At 40.2% G+C, this 22469-nt stretch overlaps 3 protein-coding genes across 3 annotated transcripts in view; all 3 read left to right on the top strand.

The window, feature by feature from the left end:
• The window catches only part of LOC134817349 (uncharacterized), a 33648-nt gene extending 33043 nt beyond the window's left edge, over positions 1–605 (top strand). The window contains exons 4-5 of the mRNA XM_063826486.1: positions 6–59; positions 481–605. Of these exons, the coding sequence (XP_063682556.1) occupies positions 6–59; positions 481–605 (179 nt within the window). The remainder of the gene's footprint in view (positions 1–5; positions 60–480) is intronic.
• The window catches only part of LOC134816726 (arginine and glutamate-rich protein 1-A-like), a 1122901-nt gene that overhangs the window by 782350 nt on the left and 318082 nt on the right, over positions 1–22469 (top strand). The gene's annotated exons all lie outside the window — the stretch shown is intronic.
• LOC134817155 (uncharacterized) lies at positions 12170–16245 on the top strand. The gene is made up of 7 exons (XM_063826286.1): positions 12170–12262; positions 12938–13054; positions 13201–13311; positions 13420–13617; positions 13821–13904; positions 14066–14163; positions 15420–16245. Exons 1-7 carry the CDS (start codon positions 12208–12210, stop codon positions 15948–15950), a joined length of 1194 nt encoding a protein of 397 aa, XP_063682356.1. The 5' UTR covers positions 12170–12207; the 3' UTR covers positions 15951–16245.

Raw genomic sequence — 22469 nt, 5'->3', positions numbered from 1 at the left:
CACAGCTCGCAGTATGGCTGTGTTAGCCCCTGCCCCACAGCTCGCAGTTATATGGCTGTGTTAGCCCCTGCCCCACAGCTCGCAGTTATATGGCTGTGTTAGCCCCTGCCCCACAGCTCGCAGTTATATGGCTGTGTTAGCCCCTGCCCCACAGCTCGCAGTATAGCTGTGTTAGCCCCTGCCCCACAGCTCGCAGTTATATGGCTGTGTTAGCCCCTGCCCCACAGCTCGCAGTTATATGGCTGTGTTAGCCCCTGCCCCACAGCTCGCAGTTATATGGCTGTGTTAGCCCCGGCCCCACAGCTCGCAGTTATATGGCTGTGTTAGCCCCTGCCCCACAGCTCGCAGTATGGCTGTGTTAGCCCCTGCCCCGCAGCTCGCAGTATGACTGTGTTAGCCCCTGCCCACAGCTCGCAGTATGGCTGTGTTAGACCCTGCCCCACAGCTCGCAGTATGGCTGTGTTAGCCCCTGCCCCACAGCTCGCAGTATAGCTGTGTTAGCCCCTGCCCCACAGCAGTATGGCTGTGTTAGCCCCTGCCCCACAGCTCGCAGTATGGCTGTGTTAGCCCCTGCCCCACAGCTCGCAGTTATATGGCTGTGTTAGCCCCTGCCCCACAGCTCGCAGTATGGCTGTGTTAGCCCCTGCACCACAGCTCGCAGTATGGCTGTGTTAGCCCCTGCCCCACAGCTCGCAGTATGGCTGTGTTAGCCCCTGCTCCACAGCTCGCAGTTATATGGCTGTGTTAGCCCCTGCCCCACAGCTCGCAGTATGGCTGTGTTAGCCCCTGCTCCACAGCTCGCAGTTATATAGCTGTGTTAGCCCCTGCCCCACAGCTCGCAGTATAGCTGTGTTAGCCCCTGCTTCACAGCTCGCAGTATGGCTGTGTTAGCCCCTGCTCCACAGCTCGCAGTATGGCTGTGTTAGCCCCTGCCCCGCAGCTCGCAGTATGGCTGTGTTAGCCCCTGCCCCACAGCTCGCAGTATGGCTGTGTTAGCCCCTGCCCCACAGCTCGCAGTATAGCTGTGTTAGCCCCTGCCCCACAGCTCGCAGTATAGCTGTGTTAGCCCCTGCCCCACAGCTCGCAGTACGGCTGTGTTAGCCCCTGCCCCACAGCTCGCAGTATAGCTGTGTTAGCCCCTGCTCCAGAGCTCGCAGTATAGCTGTGTTAGCCCCTGCCCCACAGCAGTATGGCTGTGTTAGCCCCTGCCCCACAGCTCGCAGTATGGCTGTGTTAGCCCTTGCCCCACAGCTCGCAGTATAGCTGTGTTAGCCCCTGCCCCACAGCTCGCAGTATGGCTGTATTAGCCCCTGCCCCACAGCTCGCAGTATAGCTGTATTAGCCCCTGCCCCACAGCTCGCAGTATGGCTGTGTTAGCCCCTGCCCCACAGCTGTGTTATATTACTACTCCACAGATTTAGTTTACAGCAATTTTAGTCAACAAAATTGACTGAATTCATGGTAGATAAAAGAAATCGTTCTTAAGCAGCTCTCTGCTATATACTAGTATACAAAAACATGTGGATACTAGTTATTGGGGAGGTGCCAATTAATAGTATCTAATATAATTACGTGTAATAAGGTTTATCGCCCCAAAACTAGGGTTCACCGTAATATCCACATTTATGTATAAAAATTACCCGAATACTGGCGAGTTATTACTCAATCAGTTTGGGATCTTGATATATCACAAAACACAGTAAAATAATGACACTATTAATCTGACCCAATTATAATATACAGTAGAGACAGTGTATAGTCTCCATAGAGAGACATGCACGTGGGCGTGGTCACGTGGGCGTGGTCACGTGCACTAACGACTTGATAAGTATCACGTCACAAAGTTCTTAAGACTGACCGCCATAAAGTTGTAATTGATGATGATATAGAGGTCAGAGACAGGTGCCTTTTTGCGGTTCCATGATATGTAATAGTTTAAGTTATGAGTGTTAGAAGTAATAGTTCATGCTATCTGTCAACGTATACCAGTTACGCTCGTCAACTTGTCCATTTACGATATACATTATCACCGAACCATTAAACGATTCCAGCTAGTTCACCGTTTCGGACCTTTGTTTTTATATCATAGAATCAATTATCTTCAACTCATAAGTTGGTAACATTTACCTGAGTAATATGACCAGTCCTTCAGTATGTATTAATTTATATCGTAATAAACAAACTACATAATACTATGCGTCTGATTAAAGTTAATTCTGAGATCACGAGACCTAGTCCAGACTAAAGACTTGCCAGGCCTAATACAACCAAGCTGATGGTTAAAAAATATCTGGAATCATGATGAATCTTCCGTCTTATTCTTGGGCTATAACTTATATCAAAAGCCTATTTTGTAACTGCGAAGTGCGATTCGCATTTTGAGATGAAATCAGCTCAGATAATTGAAAGAATTGTTTTGATATCATGTATTATAAATGTCGATTGATAAAATGTTAAACTCCTAGTTTTGATAACAGCATCCTCATATGACCAGGAGCAGGACTCTATGACCGGGATACCATACAAATAACAATAATAAAAAGTGAGCTGCTGCTGACAATAGTTTAACAGTTCTTGTTTACTTTGGGATTGTGACGTAATAAAACCTTGTTAGCGGTAATTGTCCTTGAAGCGGCTCTTCAAAAGTTCAAACCTGAGTAACTGAGTAACTGAGTAGAGTCAGTAGAGTTTTGGCTGAAGTTCTATTGTCATCGTACGTTTTATTATTGGTATTTATTGTTTAGAGGACACACAAAGTTTTATATTGTCATCAGCTTCACTTTTTATTGTTAAACATTTCTTTTATGCAGACTACTCCAATAATTAGCTCTATTTTGAATATTCGTTGCGGTAATTAAGTTGTAACTTTGGAGTTCCCAGCTCATGTTATATTTCCTTTAGATCGAGTCTCAACTAACCCGCTTTAGTCTTGTTGGATTAAACTAGTGTCTCATTTCCTAACAATCCTAATAAAAGTCTATACAAAAGGTGGGTTGTGAGACAGCAAGGGTAATGAAAGCACTAATATTGTTAGGAGGTGTACCGTCTAACATTGAGGTGATATCTGTTATTACCTCTGTCAACAGTCTCTTGTAATATTCGACATATATGGTAAATTGATAGGGATAACTGAGTTAGCAGAAACCTGTGTCATCGGCTTTCTCGTATTTATTTCTCACGACTATAAACATGGTCCTTAAAAACTATTAAACTAACTGAACTCTCACTTTTCAGGATACTCTTTAACACGTACAATAAACACTAGCTTAAAACCCAGCTTTATTGAAGCTATATTACTGGTATTATAAATCAAGAGGCTTGCATATATTGAACATATTGACATGGGTGCAGAGTTGAGCCTGTACGGAACCTAGTAGTTTCAGTTCATTGTTTAACTTGCCGTATAGCAAGGACATTCACTACTTTAGCCCGGCGAGGCACATAGCTCACTCTGCAACTCCGTGTCAAATGTTTCATATATACTAGCCAAGTTCACAAGATATATCCTTGTGTTTGAGAAGCGCTCATTAGAACTGCTTCTTTTCCCTTCAGTATCCCACAGTCTCTCGAGCTTTGTAACTGCCAGAGAACTCTCTTAAACAATTACTAGACCCGGTGATTATAAATCAAGAGGCTTGCATATAATGAACATATTGACATAGCAGGAACCCGTCTAACCCTAACGTGGTGTCAAGACTCGAAAGATTAAAATAACTATTACTTATTTTTTGACACCACTTAGGGGTCCAAATTTTGGGCACTAAAATTCTTGTTCCTTGGCCAATTTTTTTGTTTTTCATGCTGATTTGAAGGCCATGAAAGTATTTGAACCAGTCAAAAAAGTTTAAGTTGTATATCTTTTACGATTTTTTGCGGAAATTCGTGCTAAAGTTGATGCCATGGTGTCAGTAAAATGGTACGGATAAACATACATATTTATATATATATTTCGTTGCTGTACTCCCACACATTAAAAGTCGGTGTTGATATATCGTCTCGATTTATATATAGTAAGATAGCAACAAATAGCAACACGAGATGCGAATTGGTTTTGCAAACACTCGTCCAAATCGACCTACGACTCGAACCCCCCCCCCTCCCTAGCTCTCAGTCTCACGCCGCTGCCCTTGATTCCTAACCATCCTTTTACTGTTTTGCTTCGCAAACAAAAGTGGATGGAAAATTATCCGCACTGCCTCATGGCAGAGGAGACAATGAATCACTTTATTGGTCAGTACCAAGTGGTCTTTCGAACGAGGAGGATACTTTTACGCCTTCTATCTATATTTACTACTTCTATCTCTTTTATCTATATTTACTCTTTCTATCTCTTCTATCTATATTTACTCCTTCTATCTCTTCTATCTACTTATCTATATTTACTCCTTCTATCTAATTTACTCCTTGTGTGACAGACAAGTTCTCACTACCAAGTGGGATCCAGTCTCATAAACCGGGTTAAACTCTATTTTATAGAGCCCCTTACTTAAATGCTCTATCTTATAGTGGTCATTTTTACCACAGCCCCTTACGAAAAAATCTTTGGAATTATGAGAAGTGTCAAAGATATGTCTCCTTGTGTCATGGTGCTAAGAATATAAATTTTTAAATTATATACTTTTCAAATTTTACTGAGTACATCAATAAATGAATATAAAATAGAATCGTTCAAAATATCGCCCCCATCTGTAAAATAAGATGGGCACCCAAACACGGTTAACACATAGTGAACTTTGTCCGCAATAACTTGGACCCAATATAAGGAATTAATCTAAATCCAAAAATTTATGAACAACTATTTAATAACAAACAAATACATGGTAAATAACTGTGGATATAGAGCTAAAATTGGTATTTTAATAGTCAATACGTCAAATTTCTGATACATTAGATATGGTTTTTAATGTAAATGCAGTTAAAAAGTGTGTGGGGGAAGTGTGATATGATGTAGGGAGTACACAAAGGTAGATAGAGGAAAAAAAATATATATATATATTTTCTATATTATTATAGATATATTTCCTCAAAATTGATGTTAATAAATGATGCAAAGAATTACGAGGATCTAGTCAAAACCGATTTTTTTATTGTGTAGAAGTTCAGCAATGAAATATACATACATATATAATATATATACATGCGGAGCAAAGAGATTAGGCTAGATTGTTCTTTCACTATCCAATAATCATTTCCAAAGATGCTTAGTCACCTCAGATTTGAAAAGACTAGACACAATATGTATTACCTGTAAAGGGAGTCCATTCCACAGTATATGGGTTCTGTAGGAAAATGATTTTGCCAGTGGACTATTTGAGGTACTATTTGAGGTGTGTGAATTCTGACTTAATTTAGGTAAAATTGATGAAACAATAGACAGACTCACAGACTGTGGAGGGGCAACGTCTTAGTCGAGAAGTTCACCCTGATATAAAGAGAGATAGTGAGGCAGTGACACAGGAATTTAATTGTTTAAACCTTTGTGGAAAAATAGATCATTTTAGTCAAACTTTTGAGAAAAAGGAGAATGTCGACAAGCTTGCACTTTTTGACATATTGCTCAGGTGGATAACTGCGGCCCTTTTCAGATAGAATCCATTTAATAGCTCTCTTTTGGAGAATTTCTAATTTAATTTGGATACTATAAAAATTGGATACTATAAAAAATAAAAATTGAAGTTAAATGTCGGCATTTTATTATGCAGTACAGCAGGGTGTCATAATTATTGGCGCGTAGACAATTTTGCGTTATAAAATTGTAGCTTACCCAAGCTTTTAGAAACGATCATTACTTGACTTCTGAGGGTCAGTTTCCTATGGAGTCTTAATCATTCGAGAGATACTATTTCATACTACAGTTCAGTTTAAAAACGAAGTCCGAAAGAAGTTAGATTTTAACTATATTTAATTGCGTCAGTTAGAGGAAAAAGAGAGCTTTTATAAAATCTATAGCTTTCTATATGTTTCGCTATCGCCTGAAGAGCTGTATACTTTAGTCTAAAGAATAATTTCAGAAAAAATTCACCGAAAAAAATTACACATAAATCCCTTACTCCTTCGTAAATCTAACCAAGTATGGAATCGACCCTTTAAATAACGGCCTAAATTATGGGTTTTGAGGTACATCAACATAAAATTCTAAAATTAAGAAAAATTTCAGACGATTTTCTACAGACCAGTTTTTGAATTTTGTAATTTCGATACTCAGAAGTAAAGTTATGACCCGTCGAAAAATATTGATCATAAAATCATCATAAAATACACATACAATTTCAAACGCGCCAATAATTATGATATGACACCCTGCTGTACAATGAACACCATCGCCTATTCGTCTAAGATTATACATCCCGTTCGGTGTTAAATTTGATTTGATTATTTCAGAATCGATTTATCGCACAAAATTTTGATTAACACGCAGTGGCGTAACACTAACTGCGCCACTGCTCTGATGCTGCCCCCCACCCCCTGGCTATGTGCCTGCTCTGATGAGATCTCATACTTTTGTGAACTCGTACCGATTAATCTTTTCAAATGGTTAAACGTCTGATGCGATATTATTGTTAATTGATGTTGTATCGATTGTAAGCTTCCTGGGGGAATTTGCCAATTGCATAGAACAATATTACATATTAATTGTATAACCGACTAATTATATATTACAGACTAATTGTATAACCGACTAATTGATTGCGGAGGTATGACTATCGCAAAATCTTCCGTAAACTATTGTATTGAGTACTGACATTGTAAGTGTACTACCGGCCACTTGAACGTTTTGGCACTTGTTGGCCTTTAGGCGAGCTTAATGATGTAACTGTCAGTTAGTTAGTTAGTTACTTGTTAATAAGTTAGTTAACCGAAATGTCAGTTGTAATATTTAATTTGCTTCTTCTCAGCAGTTATTTTCCTGTTGATTATGTTAAACTAGAATCGAGAGCCGCGTTTCATAAAGTATCCAGATACATGATTAGTATCCAGATATTATTTGCTTCCTTTTATTATGTCAAATAGACAATAGTTATTCCTCAAATCAACTTTAAACTATTTTTGTATACAATATTTATAAATCTACACTTCCTCAAATTTCGTTATTTTTATTTCATTTCGTTGTCATGCGTACAAACATGAGCATTTAGTTTATAGTACCTTGCAGAAAGATGCCCGTGTTTCAGTGTGTTAATGTCAGGTGTTCACACTACGCGCCTTAATAAGCTTTATTAACTAGCGTGGTGTTTGAATGGTTTAATTAACCCCTTACAAATTACTAGATAATTGCTTTCTTTGTTTACTGTTAACACTACAATTCATAACACATTCATTGTCGAATGATTTCCATGCTGTATGACTCTCAGATTGCTACATTCCAAACAAATATTATTAGTGAAAATATTATATATATTTGTAGAAATATACGCTTTTTCCGGTAAAACATATTCTGTAAAGCCTGATTGTATTTTGATAAAATGTGCACACCGATTAGCACCGAAATTGGTACGCTCTCCAGCAGTACTCACAGTTCTGAATGGTAATTAATGAACCGCTTAAGTATATTGGGTACCTGGGGAATTTGGAGAATTTCATAGATAACTTCCAGAGCAAGGGTTCATTCGTAGTATTGGTTACAACCCAAAAGAGGGGAGCCCTTTCTCTCCTTTGGTGCTGCAACCCAAAAGAGGGGAGCTCCTTCTCTCCTTTGGTGCTGCAACCCAAAAGACGGGAGCCCCTTCTCTCCTTTGGTGCTGCAACCCAAAAGAGGGGAGCCCCTTATCTCCTTTGGTGCTGCAACCCAAAAGAGGGGAGCCCCTTCTCTCCTTTGGTGCTGCAACCCAAAAGAGGGGAGCCCCTTCTCTCCTTTGGTGCTGCAACCCAAAAGAGGGGAGCTCCTCCTCTCCTTTGGTGCTGCAACCCAAAAAGAGGGAAGCCTCCCTCCGGCAAGGGAGCTCCTCCTCTCCTTTGGTGCTGCAACCCAAAAGAGGGAAGCCTCTCCTCTCCTTTGGTGTTGCAATTCAAAAGAGGGGAGCCCCTTCTCTCCTTTGGTGTTGCAACCCAAACGAGGGGCTCTCTTTTGGGCTACACCCTCAAAGCAGTCAAAGGAGAGAAGGGGAGCCCCTCCAAAGTCTTACCGATGAGGAAAAATCCAGTTAAGGTTATTACAGTCACAACAAGGAGAGCCCCTTCTCTCCTTTGGTGTTGCAACCCAAACGAGGGGAGCCCCTCCTCTCCTTTGGTGTTGCAACCCAAAAGAGGGGAGCCCCTTCTCTCCTTTGGTGCTGCAACCCAAAAGAGGGGAGCTCCTCCTCTCCTTTGGTGCTGCAACCCAAAAGAGGGGAGCCCCTTCTCTCCTTTGGTGCTGCAACCCAAAAGAGGGGAGCTCCTCCTCTCCTTTGGTGCTGCAACCCAAAAGAGGGGAGCCCCTTCTCTCCTTTGGTGCTGCAACCCAAAAGAGGGGAGCCCCTTCTCTCCTTTGGTGCTGCAACCCAAAAGAGGGGGGCCCTCCTCTCCTTTGGTGCTGCAACCCAAAAGAGGGGAGCTCCTCCTCTCCTTTGGTGCTGCAACCCAAAAGAGGGGAGCTCCTCCTCTCCTTTGGTGCTGCAACCCAAAAGAGGGGAGCTCCTCCTCTCCTTTGGTGCTGCAACCCAAAAGAGGGGAGCTCCCCCTCTCCTTTGGTGCTGCAACCCAAAAGAGGGGAGCTCCTCCTCTCCTTTGGTGCTGCAACCCAAAAGAGGGGAGCCCCTTATCTCCTTTGGTGCTGCAACCCAAAAGAGGGGAGCCCCTTCTCTCCTTTGGTGCTGCAACCCAAAAGAGGGGAGCCCCTTCTCTCCTTTGGTGCTGCAACCCAAAAGAGGGGAGCCCCTTTTCTCCTTTGGTGCTGCAACCCAAAAGAGGGGAGCCCCTTTTCTCCTTTGGTGCTGCAACCCAAAAGACGGGAGCCCCTTCTCTCCTTTGGTGCTGCAACCCAAAAGAGGGGAGCCCCTTATCTCCTTTGGTGCTGCAACCCAAAAGAGGGGAGCCCCTTCTCTCCTTTGGTGCTGCAACCCAAAAGAGGGGAGCCCCTTCTCTCCTTTGGTGCTGCAACCCAAAAGAGGGGAGCCCCTTTTCTCCTTTGGTGCTGCAACCTAAAAGAGGGGAGCCCCTTTTCTCCTTTGGTGCTGCAACCCAAAAGAGGGAAGCCCCTCCTCTCCTTTGGTGTTGCAATTCAAAAGAGGGGAGCCCCTTCTCTCCTTTGGTGTTGCAACCCAAACGAGGGGAGCCCCTCCTCTCCTTTGGTGCTGCAACCCAAAAGAGGGGAGCCCCTTCTCTCCTTTGGTGCTGCAACCCAAAAGAGGGGAGCTCCTCCTCTCCTTTGGTGCTGCAACCCAAAAGAGGGGAGCCCCTTCTCTCCTTTGGTGCTGCAACCCAAAAGAGGGGAGCCTCTTCTCTCCTTTGGTGCTGCAACCCAAAAGAGGGGAGCTCCTCCTCTCCTTTGGTGCTGCAACCCAAAAGAGGGAAGCCTCTCCTCTCCTTTGGTGTTGCAATTCAAAAGAGGGGAGCCCCTTCTCTCCTTTGGTGCTGCAACCCAAAAGAGGGGAGCTCCTTCTCTCCTTTGGTGCTGCAACCCAAAAGAGGGGAGCCCCTTCTCTCCTTTGGTGCTGCAACCCAAAAGAGGGGAGCTCCTCCTCTCCTTTGGTGCTGCAACCCAAAAGAGGGGAGCCCCTTCTCTCCTTTGGTGCTGCAACCCAAAAGAGGGGAGCCCCTTCTCTCCTTTGGTGCTGCAACCCAAAAGAGGGGAGCTCCTCCTCTCCTTTGGTGCTGCAACCCAAAAGAGGGGAGCCCCTTCTCTCCTTTGGTGCTGCAACCCAAAAGAGGGGAGCCCCTTCTCTCCTTTGGTGCTGCAACCCAAAAGAGGGGAGCCCCTTCTCTCCTTTGGTGCTGCAACCCAAAAGACGGGAGCTCCTCCTCTCCTTTGGTGCTGCAATTCAAAAGAGGGGAGCCCCTTCTCTCCTTTGGTGCTGCAACCCAAAAGAGGGGAGCCCCTTCTCTCCTTTGAGGGTGCAACCCAAACGAGGGGCTCTCTTTTGGGCTACACCCTCAAAGCAGTCAAAGGAGAGAAGGGGAGCCCCTCCAAAGTCTTACCGATGAGGAAAAATCCAGTTAAGGTTATTACAGTCACAATTTAATCAAGGATTAAATCCAAGGGAGGACTAGACCATCTCGTTGATAATGCAACCCAGAGGAGGGGCTCGTTGATAATGGTTGCACATATCTTTCCATCCACCCTGCATATTATTATACCACGTCGTTCGATTGAGATTGTTGGATAATGTCCATTAAAGCACTTAAGCAGTGGTCTGCAGTGGCTACCGCCAATCTACTGCTAATATCACGTGGCCGGACTCCCCACATTATACATCTCATACTCACTAACTAGTAACTTTACTGCAAACATGTCCGCTTTTTGCCCTCATTAACTTTACTGCAAACGTTCCCGCTTTTTGCCCTCTTGCTGAAATGTTGATAACATATTCCTTAGTTAGAATGCAACTGACGAAAAGGTAAGTGGTTAGATAATTGAATGTTGCTCCTTACAGTCTCCTCCTCAGATTACCGTACGTTTTATTTGCTCGTATTTAATGTATTATTTTCAGGGTAGGTTTTTACTTACTCGTTTACTGTCTTGTTAATCGTACCAGACTCTGCCGGGTCTAATCTATAGACTTCTTTTAGATCGGTGTTTTTCTTCGTTTGTGATTTATTAGGATGTTTATAAGACTCTACTTCAAGAACCATGTTATAATGTTTATACTTAACATATTGTAAGGCAGCTTCACTAGCATAATATATTGTAATATAAATGGTGGAGAGGAGAACTGAAAAGTTAATAAAAGTTAATAAAAGATATTAAGAAGAAAATTCTGCTCCAGGATCCATGGTTTGTATAAAAGCCTCCATTTCATTTAGCACCTCCTAGATGATGGTCAAATATGTGCATAATTTGATAATATTGTCACATAATTGTGACAACTTTTTATCCTGGAATGTGAAATATTCCATTATTTATGCTCTGGAAATTCTGATCTTTCTATTGGCCAGTGTGAATTGTGTTTTATTTTGTCGGTAAATTTGAACTAGAATGCATCCTTTACTTAAGCCAGCTATGTGGCCGCGACGATCAAATCACTCACTGCTGAGGGTATATCTTACTGCTTACTGTTGAGGATATATCTTATTAATTACAATGTTGTGGTGAACAACCGAGCAATACCACATGGTCCTCTCTCCTTCATCTCCGGGAATTTGATTTCACGCTATTAGTTAATGCTGGCAGTATAGTAGCAGTTGTATGTAGTAGTATGTAGTATTATATAGTAGTATATAATACCTGTAGCCAGTATTAATATGATTTATGTTGATCTCGTGGCTAGAGATCAAACCATGACCGTGATCTCAGGTACATGACTTTGCTTCTCTCTCTCTCTCTCTCTTTCTCCTAACTCATACAATATATGCATTATTCATTCTGTGCTGAATTGCAGATACAGTTAACCGCCTTTCTGCTACTGTAATATTGACTACTGTTATATTGACCATTCTTTACAGTACCTGCTTTTGGCAAGTGTCTAAGAAATTGGTATTGCTTATCCAATGTTGGGGAGCAAGTATCGGGGTCACTGGGTCAGCTCAATAGATATAATTTCCAGATTGAGTATTATTTACTACTTATAGTACGTATAGGTAATTTTGTATATTTTTGTTTCCTATGGAGCAACTTGTCATTATACTTGTTACCTGGTTACCTGGTTACCTGGTTACCTGGTTACCTGGTTACCTGGTTACCTGGTTACCTGGTTACCTGGTTACCTGGTTACCTGGTTACCTGGTTACCTGGTTACCTGGTTACCTGGTACCAGTTAAAGGTTTTAGTGTGGGTGGTAGAAGGATAGGCGATGGCATCATTTACATGAAATATAAGAAACTATTGGAGGTACAGATCCAGAAAATTAATTACTGATTTAAGGACAATTTTTCAACAGCTAGTACTTCACATTACATGAGTCATGACACTTGCAGCAGCAGCAGGAGCAGCAGCAGTAAATTACTGTAATTAGTAACTGAGCAATGTACAGCTGCTTAGTTCCCTTATCTTACCGATAATATAGAGAGCTGTATTTCTTGAAGTTTATTATTTTATAGTATTTTTAATAAGACGTTTACTTACACGGCAGCAGCATGAATGAGACTACAGGCTACAGCAAGGAAGTGGACTGCGTTTGGGGATCCGTCGGTGAGGCATATTTTAATATTTAGTTAATTTAGTACTACTGGAAGAGTATAGTCACAGATAATACATTTTATTTCATGTTAATATTTTTAATCGCTAATTTATAACTCTTTTCAGGAATTGTATTTTGTTGTTTCTCTGTTATCGCTTATTAATAACTCTCTTCAGGAATTGTGTTTTGTTGTTTCTCTGTTATCGCTCATTTATAACTCTCTTCAGGAATTGTATTTTGTTGTTTCTCTGTTATCGCTCATTTATAACTCTCTTCAGGAATTGTGTTTTGTTGTTTCTCTGTTATCGCTCATTTATAACTCTTTTCAGAAATTGTATTTTGTTGTTTCTCTGTTATCGCTCATTTATAACTCTTTTCAGGAATTGTGTTTTGTTGTTTCTCTGTTATCGCTCATTTATAACTCTTTTCAGGAATTGTATTTTGTTGTTTCTCTGTTATCGCTCATTTATAACTCTCTTCAGGAATTGCATTTTGTTGTTTCTCTGTTATCGCTCATTAATAACTCTCTTCAGGAATTGTATTTTGTTGTTTCTCTGTTATCGCTAATTTATAACTCTTTTCAGGAATTGTATTTTGTTGTTTCTCTGTTATCGCTCATTAATAACTCTCTGCAGGAATTGTATTTTGTTGTTTCTCTGTTATCGCTAATTTATAACTCTTTTCAGGAATTGTATTTTGTTGTTTCTCTGTTATCGCGAATGGTCTGCTGGTGTATGTGTTTGTTGCACTACGGAGAAAGGAGTCCGTTACTGACATTATCTTCTTACAACTAGCTACTCTAGGTATAAGTTTATCTTCTTTCAGCTAGCTACTCTAGGTATAAGTTTATTTTTTTTAATCATAAGTCACACCTGTTCGCCCTTTTATTAGCATCACCCTATCAGTTCATTTGAATCCTTTATTTCTTATCTAAGACATTCTCTCGCAGACTGTTTGAGTGGGATCGCTGGTCTTTTCGGCTCAATATTCTTAGTGAACGAGAGGAAATGGTTTGAAGATGACAAGTCCGTCCTTGGAGACGTTATATGTTATCCTACCGGTAAATATACACATTTCATATACTGACTATATTAATATAGTAATCAGTAAGAAGAAGTATTCTAATTTTGAGGAACTCTATCTCACTACACTTGTTGTGTTATTTCAGGTATGCTGTGGAACATGGCATCCCTGACTACACCTCTACTCCTGGGAAGTGCCAGTATTGGACGCTTCCTAGCTGTGTACTGCCCCTTCACTTACGAGAAATACTTCAAATCTAACGTTGTCAAGGGAATGATTATCTACTGTTGGAGCCATGGTTTCATCGGGGCTGCCATCAGCTTCGCTGGACCAAATAGAGACGGTTAGTTATTGAAGTAATTATAGAGGCGGTCGTATTGCGCTTACATTGAAGGTCCAACAACAAACATTTATGAGGACTGGGGAGCCGGAGCCTATATGCTTTGATGAAGATATTTGTTTGACAGATTTGACAGCGAATCCCATTTGATGAATTAGACAATACCAAACTTTTATAGATTGGGGCTAAATTAAACAATATTTCAGTGAAAGCATACCAAATGTTTGTAGATTGGGGCTACTGCGACCAGACAATATTTGACTCATTTAATAGCGATGCTGTTAGAAAAGGTATTTATTTTCCATCAGATAAACTCAATTAATTGGACATAGTGCTCGTAAATTAGATTAAATATAAGTGTTTGATGGCTATCAAATGATAATATCTTCAATTTATCGAACAAAACATCTGTTATTTAGCAGAATACGTTTTAGCAAATTTCTATTTTCAGTGATCTACATAGCTCTGTTTACGGTTCCAGTCATAGTGTCTTGTTTCCTTATTATCACCTGTAATATTCTGGTTGCTGTCAAGATCCTGGTCATGAAGGTGAGCGACGTTTTAAACATTTTTAGTTCTTGGTAACTTGATTACCTTGGTTACGAAGGTTACCTTGGTGGCTTGGTTACCTTGGTTACAAAGGCTACCTTGGTGGCTTGGTCACCTTGGTTACAAAGGCTACCTTGGTGGCTTGGTTACCTTGGTTACAAAGGCTACCTTGGTTACCTTGGTTACCTTGGTTGCCTTGGTTACCTTGGTTACCTTGGTTACCTTGGTTACAAAGGCTACCTTGGTTACCTTGGTTACCTTGGTTACCTTGGTTACCTTGGTTACCTTGGTTACCTTCGTTACCTTGGTTACCTTGGTTACGAAGGTTACCTTGGTGGCTTGGTCACCTTGGTTACGAAGGTTACCTTGGTGGCTTGGTTACCTTGGTTACGAAGGTTACCTTGGTTACCTTGGTTACCTTGGTTACCTTGGTTACAAAGGCTACCTTGGTTACCTTGGTTACCTTGGTTACCTTGGTTACCTTGGTTACCTTGGTTACCTTGGTTACCTTGGTTACGCAAAGGTTACCTTGGTGGCTTGGTCACCTTGGTAACGACGGTTATCTTGGTGGCTTGGTTACCTTGATAACGAAGGTTACCTTGGTGGTTTGGTTACCTTGGTTACAAAGTTTACCTTGGTTACAAAGTTTACCTTGGTAACTTGGTTACCTTGGTTACGAAGGTTACCTTGGTGGCTTGGTCACCTTGGTTACGAAGGCTACCTTGGTGGTTTGGTTACCTTGGTTACCTTGGTGGCTTGGTTACCTTGGTTACGAAGGTTACCTTGGTAACTTGATTACCTTGGTTACAAAGGCTACCTTGGTGGTTTGGTTACCTTGGTTACAAAGTTTACCTTGGTAACTTGGTTACCTTGGTTACCTTGGTTACCTTGGTTACCTTGGTTACCTTGGTTACCTTGGTTACCTTGGTTACCTTGGTTACCTTGGTTACCTTGGTTACCTTGGTTACCTTGGTTACCTTGGTTACCTTGGTTACCTTGGTTACCTTGGTTACCTTGGTTACCTTGGTTACCTTGGTTACCTTGGTTACCTTGGTTACATTGGTTACATTGGTGGCTTGGTTACCTTGGTTACAAAGGTTACCTTGGTGTTTACGAAGGTTACCTTGGTGGATTGGTTACGATGGTTACCTTGGTAACCTGACGAAGGTTACTTTGTCTTTTATTGATAGATAATGATCATGATGAAAACATTCAAATATTCAGCAAGGCATATTAATCAATGAACCTCATTTCAGAACCAATCTCGCAAGCAAAAGAAGAAGAAGAAGAAGCAAACCAGCTCCTGCCACCAACCCTCCATCCTAATGAGAAACGCTCTCTCTCGCATAAGATCTATTAAGTGTGGGGAGACGATTAAATTAAGCAAGAATTGTAACCAAGTAGCAATAAACCCCATAATAAGCGGCTCCCCAGCTGAGGACAGTCCTAAACCTCCTCCACGGGATAAGAAGGTTCTCAGACAGAGAAGGAAGGAGAACCAGGCTATACTCATGACTATTCTACTCTCCTGTAACTATTTCATCTGCTATATTGAAATAATCCACTATTATGTCACTGTCTCAATCGGTATGGACTGGGAACAATCTTACGTCGTTATTTTTAAAAATGTGACCTATGTTTATCTTTGGTACTACTTTTCTCTGTTTTTTGCTTCAGGTAATAATGCTATCTTACACTTATGTTTCAACCCAAATGTCAAGAGATTTGTTAAGAGACTATTTTTTGGATCTGACAGAGTCCCAGTAACTCTTAATTCATCTATATAACATGGTTACATTCCTATTACTATAACTTGTTAACGAGGTCTGATCGTCATCTTCTTACAGTATTGCTGTACAACTACTACTATAACTTATTACTATAACTAACAATATTTCTTGCGCTGAATTGTAAAAACGCTACTGCTATCTGTGGGCTGCCTTTGCATTTTCGCACTTTACATCAATTGTTTGAAAGGGGTATTAGCTAGTATTACTAATATTATAACTAATATTATTACTTTCTACCCCTAATATATTTATATTATAGTATACGCTGTACACTGTTAAACTATTCTTGTTTAAAAAAAAATGTTTTGCTTTTCATTTGTCTTATCAGTCTGCAATAGTTTAAAATATTACATTCAGCATATTATATGAAACAATGTGAAATATTCTTCCTAAATTTATTATCCTAGAGTTAGTAAATCGTTCTTTCCAAGCACCAGTTTACTTCACCTCTCCAAAACAATCATTTTTATTTTCTATAAAAATCCTGTTTAATATTGGGATACAGCACAAGATGGCTTTGATTTGACGTATTATCATATCACGAAGATTATAATATAGATCAGGGCTATGATATGTATATATATAGAGGGGTCGCTGTGAATAGAACTCCAACTAATCGGGATATTAATTTGGGTACTTCTTACGGGTCGTTCACATATTACGCAATCAGCCGAATGGGAGATTCCAAACAATTACGGTTGAGTACGTAAAGGGAGGGTGAAGGATGAGGGCCGGGGGGGGGGGGGGGGGGGGGGGGTAAAAATTTCCAAAACATTGACTACGTAATATATGAACTACCCGGGACCCCTTGCTTCCTTACAACCGTAAAATTACGTCACCCCAGTTTATCTGTACTGTGACCAACTCACCAAGATTAGGTAGATGTAGTAGGTCGTATGTTTGTAGGTAGATGTGCATGTGGAGTATATTGTGTTCTGTGACCAAGGTTAGGTAGATGTAGTAGGTAGTATGTTTGTAAGTAGATGTGCATGTGGAGTATGTGTTCTGTGACCAAGATTAGGTAGATGTAGTAGGTAGTATGTTTATAGGTAGATGTGCATGTGGAGTATATTGTGTTCTGTGACCAAGGTTAGGTAGATGTAGTAGGTAGTATGTTTGTAAGTAGATGTGCATGTGGAGTATGTGTTCTGTGACCAAGGTTAGGTAGATGTAGTAGGTAGTATGTGTTAGGTAGATGTAGTAGGTAGTATGTGTTAGGTAGATGTAGTAAGTAGTATGTGTTAGGTAGATGTAGTAGGTAGTATGTGTTAGGTAGATGTAGTAGGTAGTATGTTTGTAGGTAGATGTGCATGTGGAGTATGTGTTCTGTGAACAAGGTTAGGTAGATGTAGTAGGTAGTATGTGTTAAGTAGATGTAGTAGGTAGTATGTGTTAGGTAGATGTAGTAGGTAGTATGTGTTAGGTAGATGTGCATGTGGAGTATGTGTTCTGTGACCAATGTTAGGTAGATGTAGTAGGTAGTATGTGTTAAGTAGATGTAGTAGGTAGTATGTATGTAGGTAGATGTGCATGTGGAGTATCTGTTCTGTGACCAAGGTTAGGTAGATGTAGTAGGTAGTATGTGTTAAGTAGATGTAGTAGGTAGTATGTATGTAGGTAAATGTGCATGTGGAGTATGTGTTCTGTGACCAATGTTAGGTTGATGTAGTAGGTAGTATGTGTTAAGTAGATGTAGTAGGTAGTATGTGTTAAATAGATGTAGTAGGTAGTATGTTTGTAGGTAGATGTTAGGAGTATGAGTTCTGTGACCAAGGTTAGGTAGATGTAGTAGGTAGTATGTTTGTAGGTAGATGTGCATGTGGAGTATGTGTTCTGTAACCAAGGTTAGGTAGATGTAGTAGGTCGTATGTTTGTAGGTAGATGTGCATGTGGAGTATGTGTTCTGTGACCAAGGTTAGGTAGATGTAGAAGGTAGTATGTAGTAGGTAGTATGTATGTAGGTAGATGTGCATGTGGAGTATGTGTTCTGTGACCAATGTTAGGTAGATGTAGTAGGTAGTATGTGTTAAGTAGATGTAGTAGGTAGTATGTGTTAAGTAGATGTAGTAGGTAGTATGTTTGTAGGTAGATGTTAGGAGTATGAGTTCTGTGACCAAGGTTAGGTAGATGTAGTAGGTAGTATGTTTGTAGGTAGATGTGCATGTGGAGTATGTGTTCTGTAACCAAGGTTAGGTAGATGTAGTAGGTCGTATGTTTGTAGGTAGATGTGCATGTGGAGTATGTGTTCTGTGACCAAGGTTAGGTAGATGTAGAAGGTAGTATGTTTGTAGGTAGATGTGCATGTGGAGTATGTGTTCTGTGACCAAGGTTAGGTAGATGTAGTAGGTAGTATGTTTGTAGGTAGATGTGCATGTGGAGTATGTGTTCTGTGACCAAGGTTAGGTAGATGTAGTAGGTAGTATGTATGTAGGTAGATGTGCATGTGGAGTATGTGTTCTGTGACCAAGGTTAGGTAGATGTAGTAGGTAGTATGTGTTAGGTAGATGTAGTAGGTAGTATGTGTTAGGTAGATGTAGTAGGTAGTATGTGTTAGGTAGATGTAGTAGGTAGTATGTGTTAGGTAGATGTAGTAGGTAGTATGTGTTAAGTAGATGTAGTAGGTAGTAATCATATCACGATTCTGTAGCATACAGGACCTCCGGTTCTCGTGAAAGAATCTGATTTGAACTATAGTTTTATATACTATCGGTATCACAATCATAATATTTAGCTCTAAGTGGAACCCACTGTTACATCTGAAAACAAAGTCAAGATCAAATGTTCAAGCTGCAGCGGCTGGTGTTACTCTATTAAAAATATTCGCACATGCTCATGGTGCCAAAGTAATGTCCATGTCAAATGTTTTAAGGATAATTTAGGCTGTACGAGTTGCTGTGAAAGTATCATTCCTGGATTTCACGCAACCTACTATGAAATCTATGACGACTACAGTAATCTTAATAGTGACATATTTAATCCGTACGATCAGAATAGTCGATTTAATCTTATTGGCGACGCCATGACCAACGAAGAGCATCAAGATTCAACTTGGAGCAATATTTCATCTTTCCTAACTAGTTGTCAGTACAAACAACAACGTAACGTGAAAAAATCTACCTGCTCTCAACTTAAAACATTTTCTATGAACATAAGATCCCTTATTAAGAATATAGATCAACTACGTGATGATATTGAGACTTATGATAAGTATGATATATTGTGTTTTAACGAAACTAATTGTACTTTAGGGAAATTACCGAACGGAATAAACGACGTTACCTTAGATGGATTTCATGAACCATTTATCCAGGATCCAATTCGCCCATCTGGAAAAGGTGGGGGGCTAGCCATTTATGTACACAAACGTGTAGTCGATTATGATAAAATTGATATTTTCACTCCAAACCCTGAACCAACTAATACTAGTGGCGAATTCCAATTTATTAAGCTCCATCAGTGCAAAGGATACAACAGAACGAAAATAATTGGCAATGTTTACCGTTCTCCCGCTAGGAGACCTGAAGCGTTTCTAGAAATTTTCAAAAATACGCTGCACAACCTAGGGAGACACACCCGTAAACATATGACGCTTCATGGAGATTTCAACCTTGATTTACTGAAGCACAGCAGCGACCAAGCATGTCAGAACATTATAGATATTGCTTCCTCTTACGGTTTTATTCAAATTGTATCACGCCCAACTCGCCTAACGGACCATAGTGCCACGCTTATTGACCACATCTACACAAACAATCTTGAGGATACAATAAGCTGTAATGTCTTAACGACAGATATGTCGGATCACTTAGCAATAGTCACTACAATAAATCTTGATAACACGCCAACCAGCAGCTACCGCTCTGCGTCTAACTCACAAAATGTATCTCAAACTGAAACACGTAGATTTAACGACACCAACAATCAAAAATTCAGAGACTTAATTATAGATGAAAGTTGGTCAGAAATTTTTAACAATACCAATGATGCCAACGAACAGTTCAATAATTTTAATACGGCTTATAATAAGATTTACGAGTCTGCCTATCCTACAAAAAGACAATCACGAAGACAAAATGAACGTGTTAATCCGAAACCATGGATGCTGCCCTGGCTCGAAGAAGCTATAGAACGTAAAAATGAGTCATATTATGATTTTGTTAAGGAACCATCTGATAGCAACCGCAGTAAATATGACCGTCTGAAGAAGTTTTGTAATAAACACATCGATAAAGCTAAAAACAAGCACTTCAAAAAATTTTTTGAGCAAAACAAAGAAACTTCTAAGAAGCAGTGGCAAATGATAAACAGTCTTCTAAATAGGAAAAAATCTAAACCTACCTTAATAAAACTGACTGACGAAGACGGCTCAATCAGCACTCCGGCAGCTGTAGCAGAAAAATTTAACGATTACTTCTCAAACATCGCTCCAAAAATTAAGTCTGAAATTAGTAGTAGGACCACTTTTGATCCTGGTGGAACCCAGAGCACACTTCGCAACGCCACTCCAAGTAGTATTTACTTAAAGCCAGTTACTGCCACTGAAATTGAGGACGTCATAAACCTGCTTAAGAATAAAGCCACACTAGACACTAAAATTGAACCTCTAAAAATCGCTAACAGTTGTCCCAGTTTTACTAGTGTACTAGCCCACGTTGTCAACAGTTCTTTTGAACAGGGGATCTTTCCACAGGCTTTGAAAGAAGCGAAGGTGGTCCCAATTCACAAAGGTGGATCTAAATCTGACATAAAAAATTACAGACCAATATCTCTTCTTGCTTCATTCTCTAAAGTATTTGAAAAGCTAATGCATAACCGAGTTTTAAGTTTTTTAGATAAATACAGCATACTATGTGAAAACCAATACGGTTTTCGCCCGGGTAGGTCTTGTGAACATGCTCTTCTCAACGCAAAAGACACCATTCTTAATTCAATGTCTAAAAAGCAGGTAACTTTACTTCTTTTAATCGACTTCAGCAAAGCTTTCGACCTTGTGGATCATTCCATACTCTTGCGCAAGCTGGACCATTACGGCATAAGAGGTCAAGCCTTAAACTGGTTCAAGTCATATCTCACTAACAGGAAACAGTTTGTATCAATTGGCTCGTCAAAATCTTCAACCAACCAAATTTTATACGGCGTGCCTCAAGGGTCAATATTAGGACCTTTACTCTTTATAATCTACATAAACGACCTGCCTCAAATATCAGATATAGCCAATTTCATTATGTACGCAGATGATGCCAACATCTTCCTGATAGGAGAAAATCTTAATGAAGTTTACGATAAACTAATAACTCTTAGCGATGCTTTAGTTAAGTGGGTAGATAATAATGGTTTAGCTCTCAACCTTAAGAAAACAAATTATATGATCTTCTCTCGACAAAGGAATCTTAATTATCGTGATGTGACAATTTCTGGTGTCACAATTGAGAGAAAAACAGAAGCCCGTTTTTTAGGAGTTATAATAGATGATAAACTAAACTGGTCCTATCATATCTCTGCCATGAAAATGAAAATGTCCAGATACATAGGAGTCATGTACAAACTTAAAAAATATCTGCCTCTCGAAGCACGTCTTCAAATTTATCAAAGTTTTGTGCAGTCACACCTTAATTATTGCAGCCTTGTATGGGGTTTTGCTGCTAAGTCTCATATTGAATCACTTTTTGTAAAACAGAAAATGGGCCTTCGTGCAGTATTACCTGGTTTCGTCAATTACTGGTACAAGGACGGTATCCCCCCAGCAAGTACTAAGTCTGGCTTTTATTTACATAAAATATTGACAGTACACAGTATCATTGTAAAGAACGCACTCATTTTAATGCATAAATTGAAAAACTTTCCTAATCTAGTACCATTGTCTCACAAGAAAACAATTCCCAAAAGCGCACCATTATTTAATACTAACACGGATTCTATTCTCACTACACAATGGTTTACCTGAGGACCCCAGGCTTTAATGTTGGTAAACAACATTAAAGAATAGAGATTAGGCGGAATGACAGGCTGAGCGCGGCCCAGTAAACAATGGTCAGAAAAGTATGGTCAACACCCCTACAACAACTCAGTATTTTTTAAAGGTCCATTATTAGCAATAAACCGATATAATGTTGCAGCAACTTCCCCGCCTAGTCTATTTAACCTGAACATTTACAAAACTTGTATAAAAACTATGCTCATCGATCAGCAAAATGAAAACATCGAAGACGAATGGCCTAATTTCATGTTATTTTGTATAACAGGACTAAGAAAATCAAAGCGTAACATAAACCAAAATGCCGATAATAACCTTGTCTCTACATCTTAGATTATATGCACACACTTATGCATCACTCAATAAACGTCGCATATCTCATCATTTACACTGCCAACATTGGACATTCTTTTTTATCGCCGCGTATTTCAAATCAAGTTACAAATTCTACAAATTTTGAAGTGCTCAGTCTTGTTTTACTGTTTTTAATCTTTACCTATTAACCATTAGAAAATTAAACTTTAAGTTATAAACCTTCATTG

Source organism: Bolinopsis microptera, chromosome 6, assembly GCF_026151205.1.
Source record: "Bolinopsis microptera isolate Bmic1 chromosome 6, MBARI_Bmic_1.0, whole genome shotgun sequence".
In the NCBI taxonomy this organism is placed as follows: Eukaryota; Metazoa; Ctenophora; class Tentaculata; order Lobata; family Bolinopsidae; genus Bolinopsis; species Bolinopsis microptera.
This window is presented reverse-complemented; position numbering and strand designations above follow the sequence as displayed.

What these genes read in the sequence shown, in the direction of transcription:
- LOC134817155 (XM_063826286.1), top strand. Translation starts at nt 12,208, where the DNA reads ATGAATGAGACTACAGGCTACAGCAAGGAAGTGGACTGCGTTTGGGGA. An exon ending in CTGCGTTTGGGGATCCGTCG is followed by an intron (nt 12,263 to 12,937) that starts GTGAGGCATATT and finishes AACTCTTTTCAG; the next exon opens with GAATTGTATTTTGTTGTTTC. An exon ending in CTTACAACTAGCTACTCTAG is followed by an intron (nt 13,055 to 13,200) that starts GTATAAGTTTAT and finishes ATTCTCTCGCAG; the next exon opens with ACTGTTTGAGTGGGATCGCT.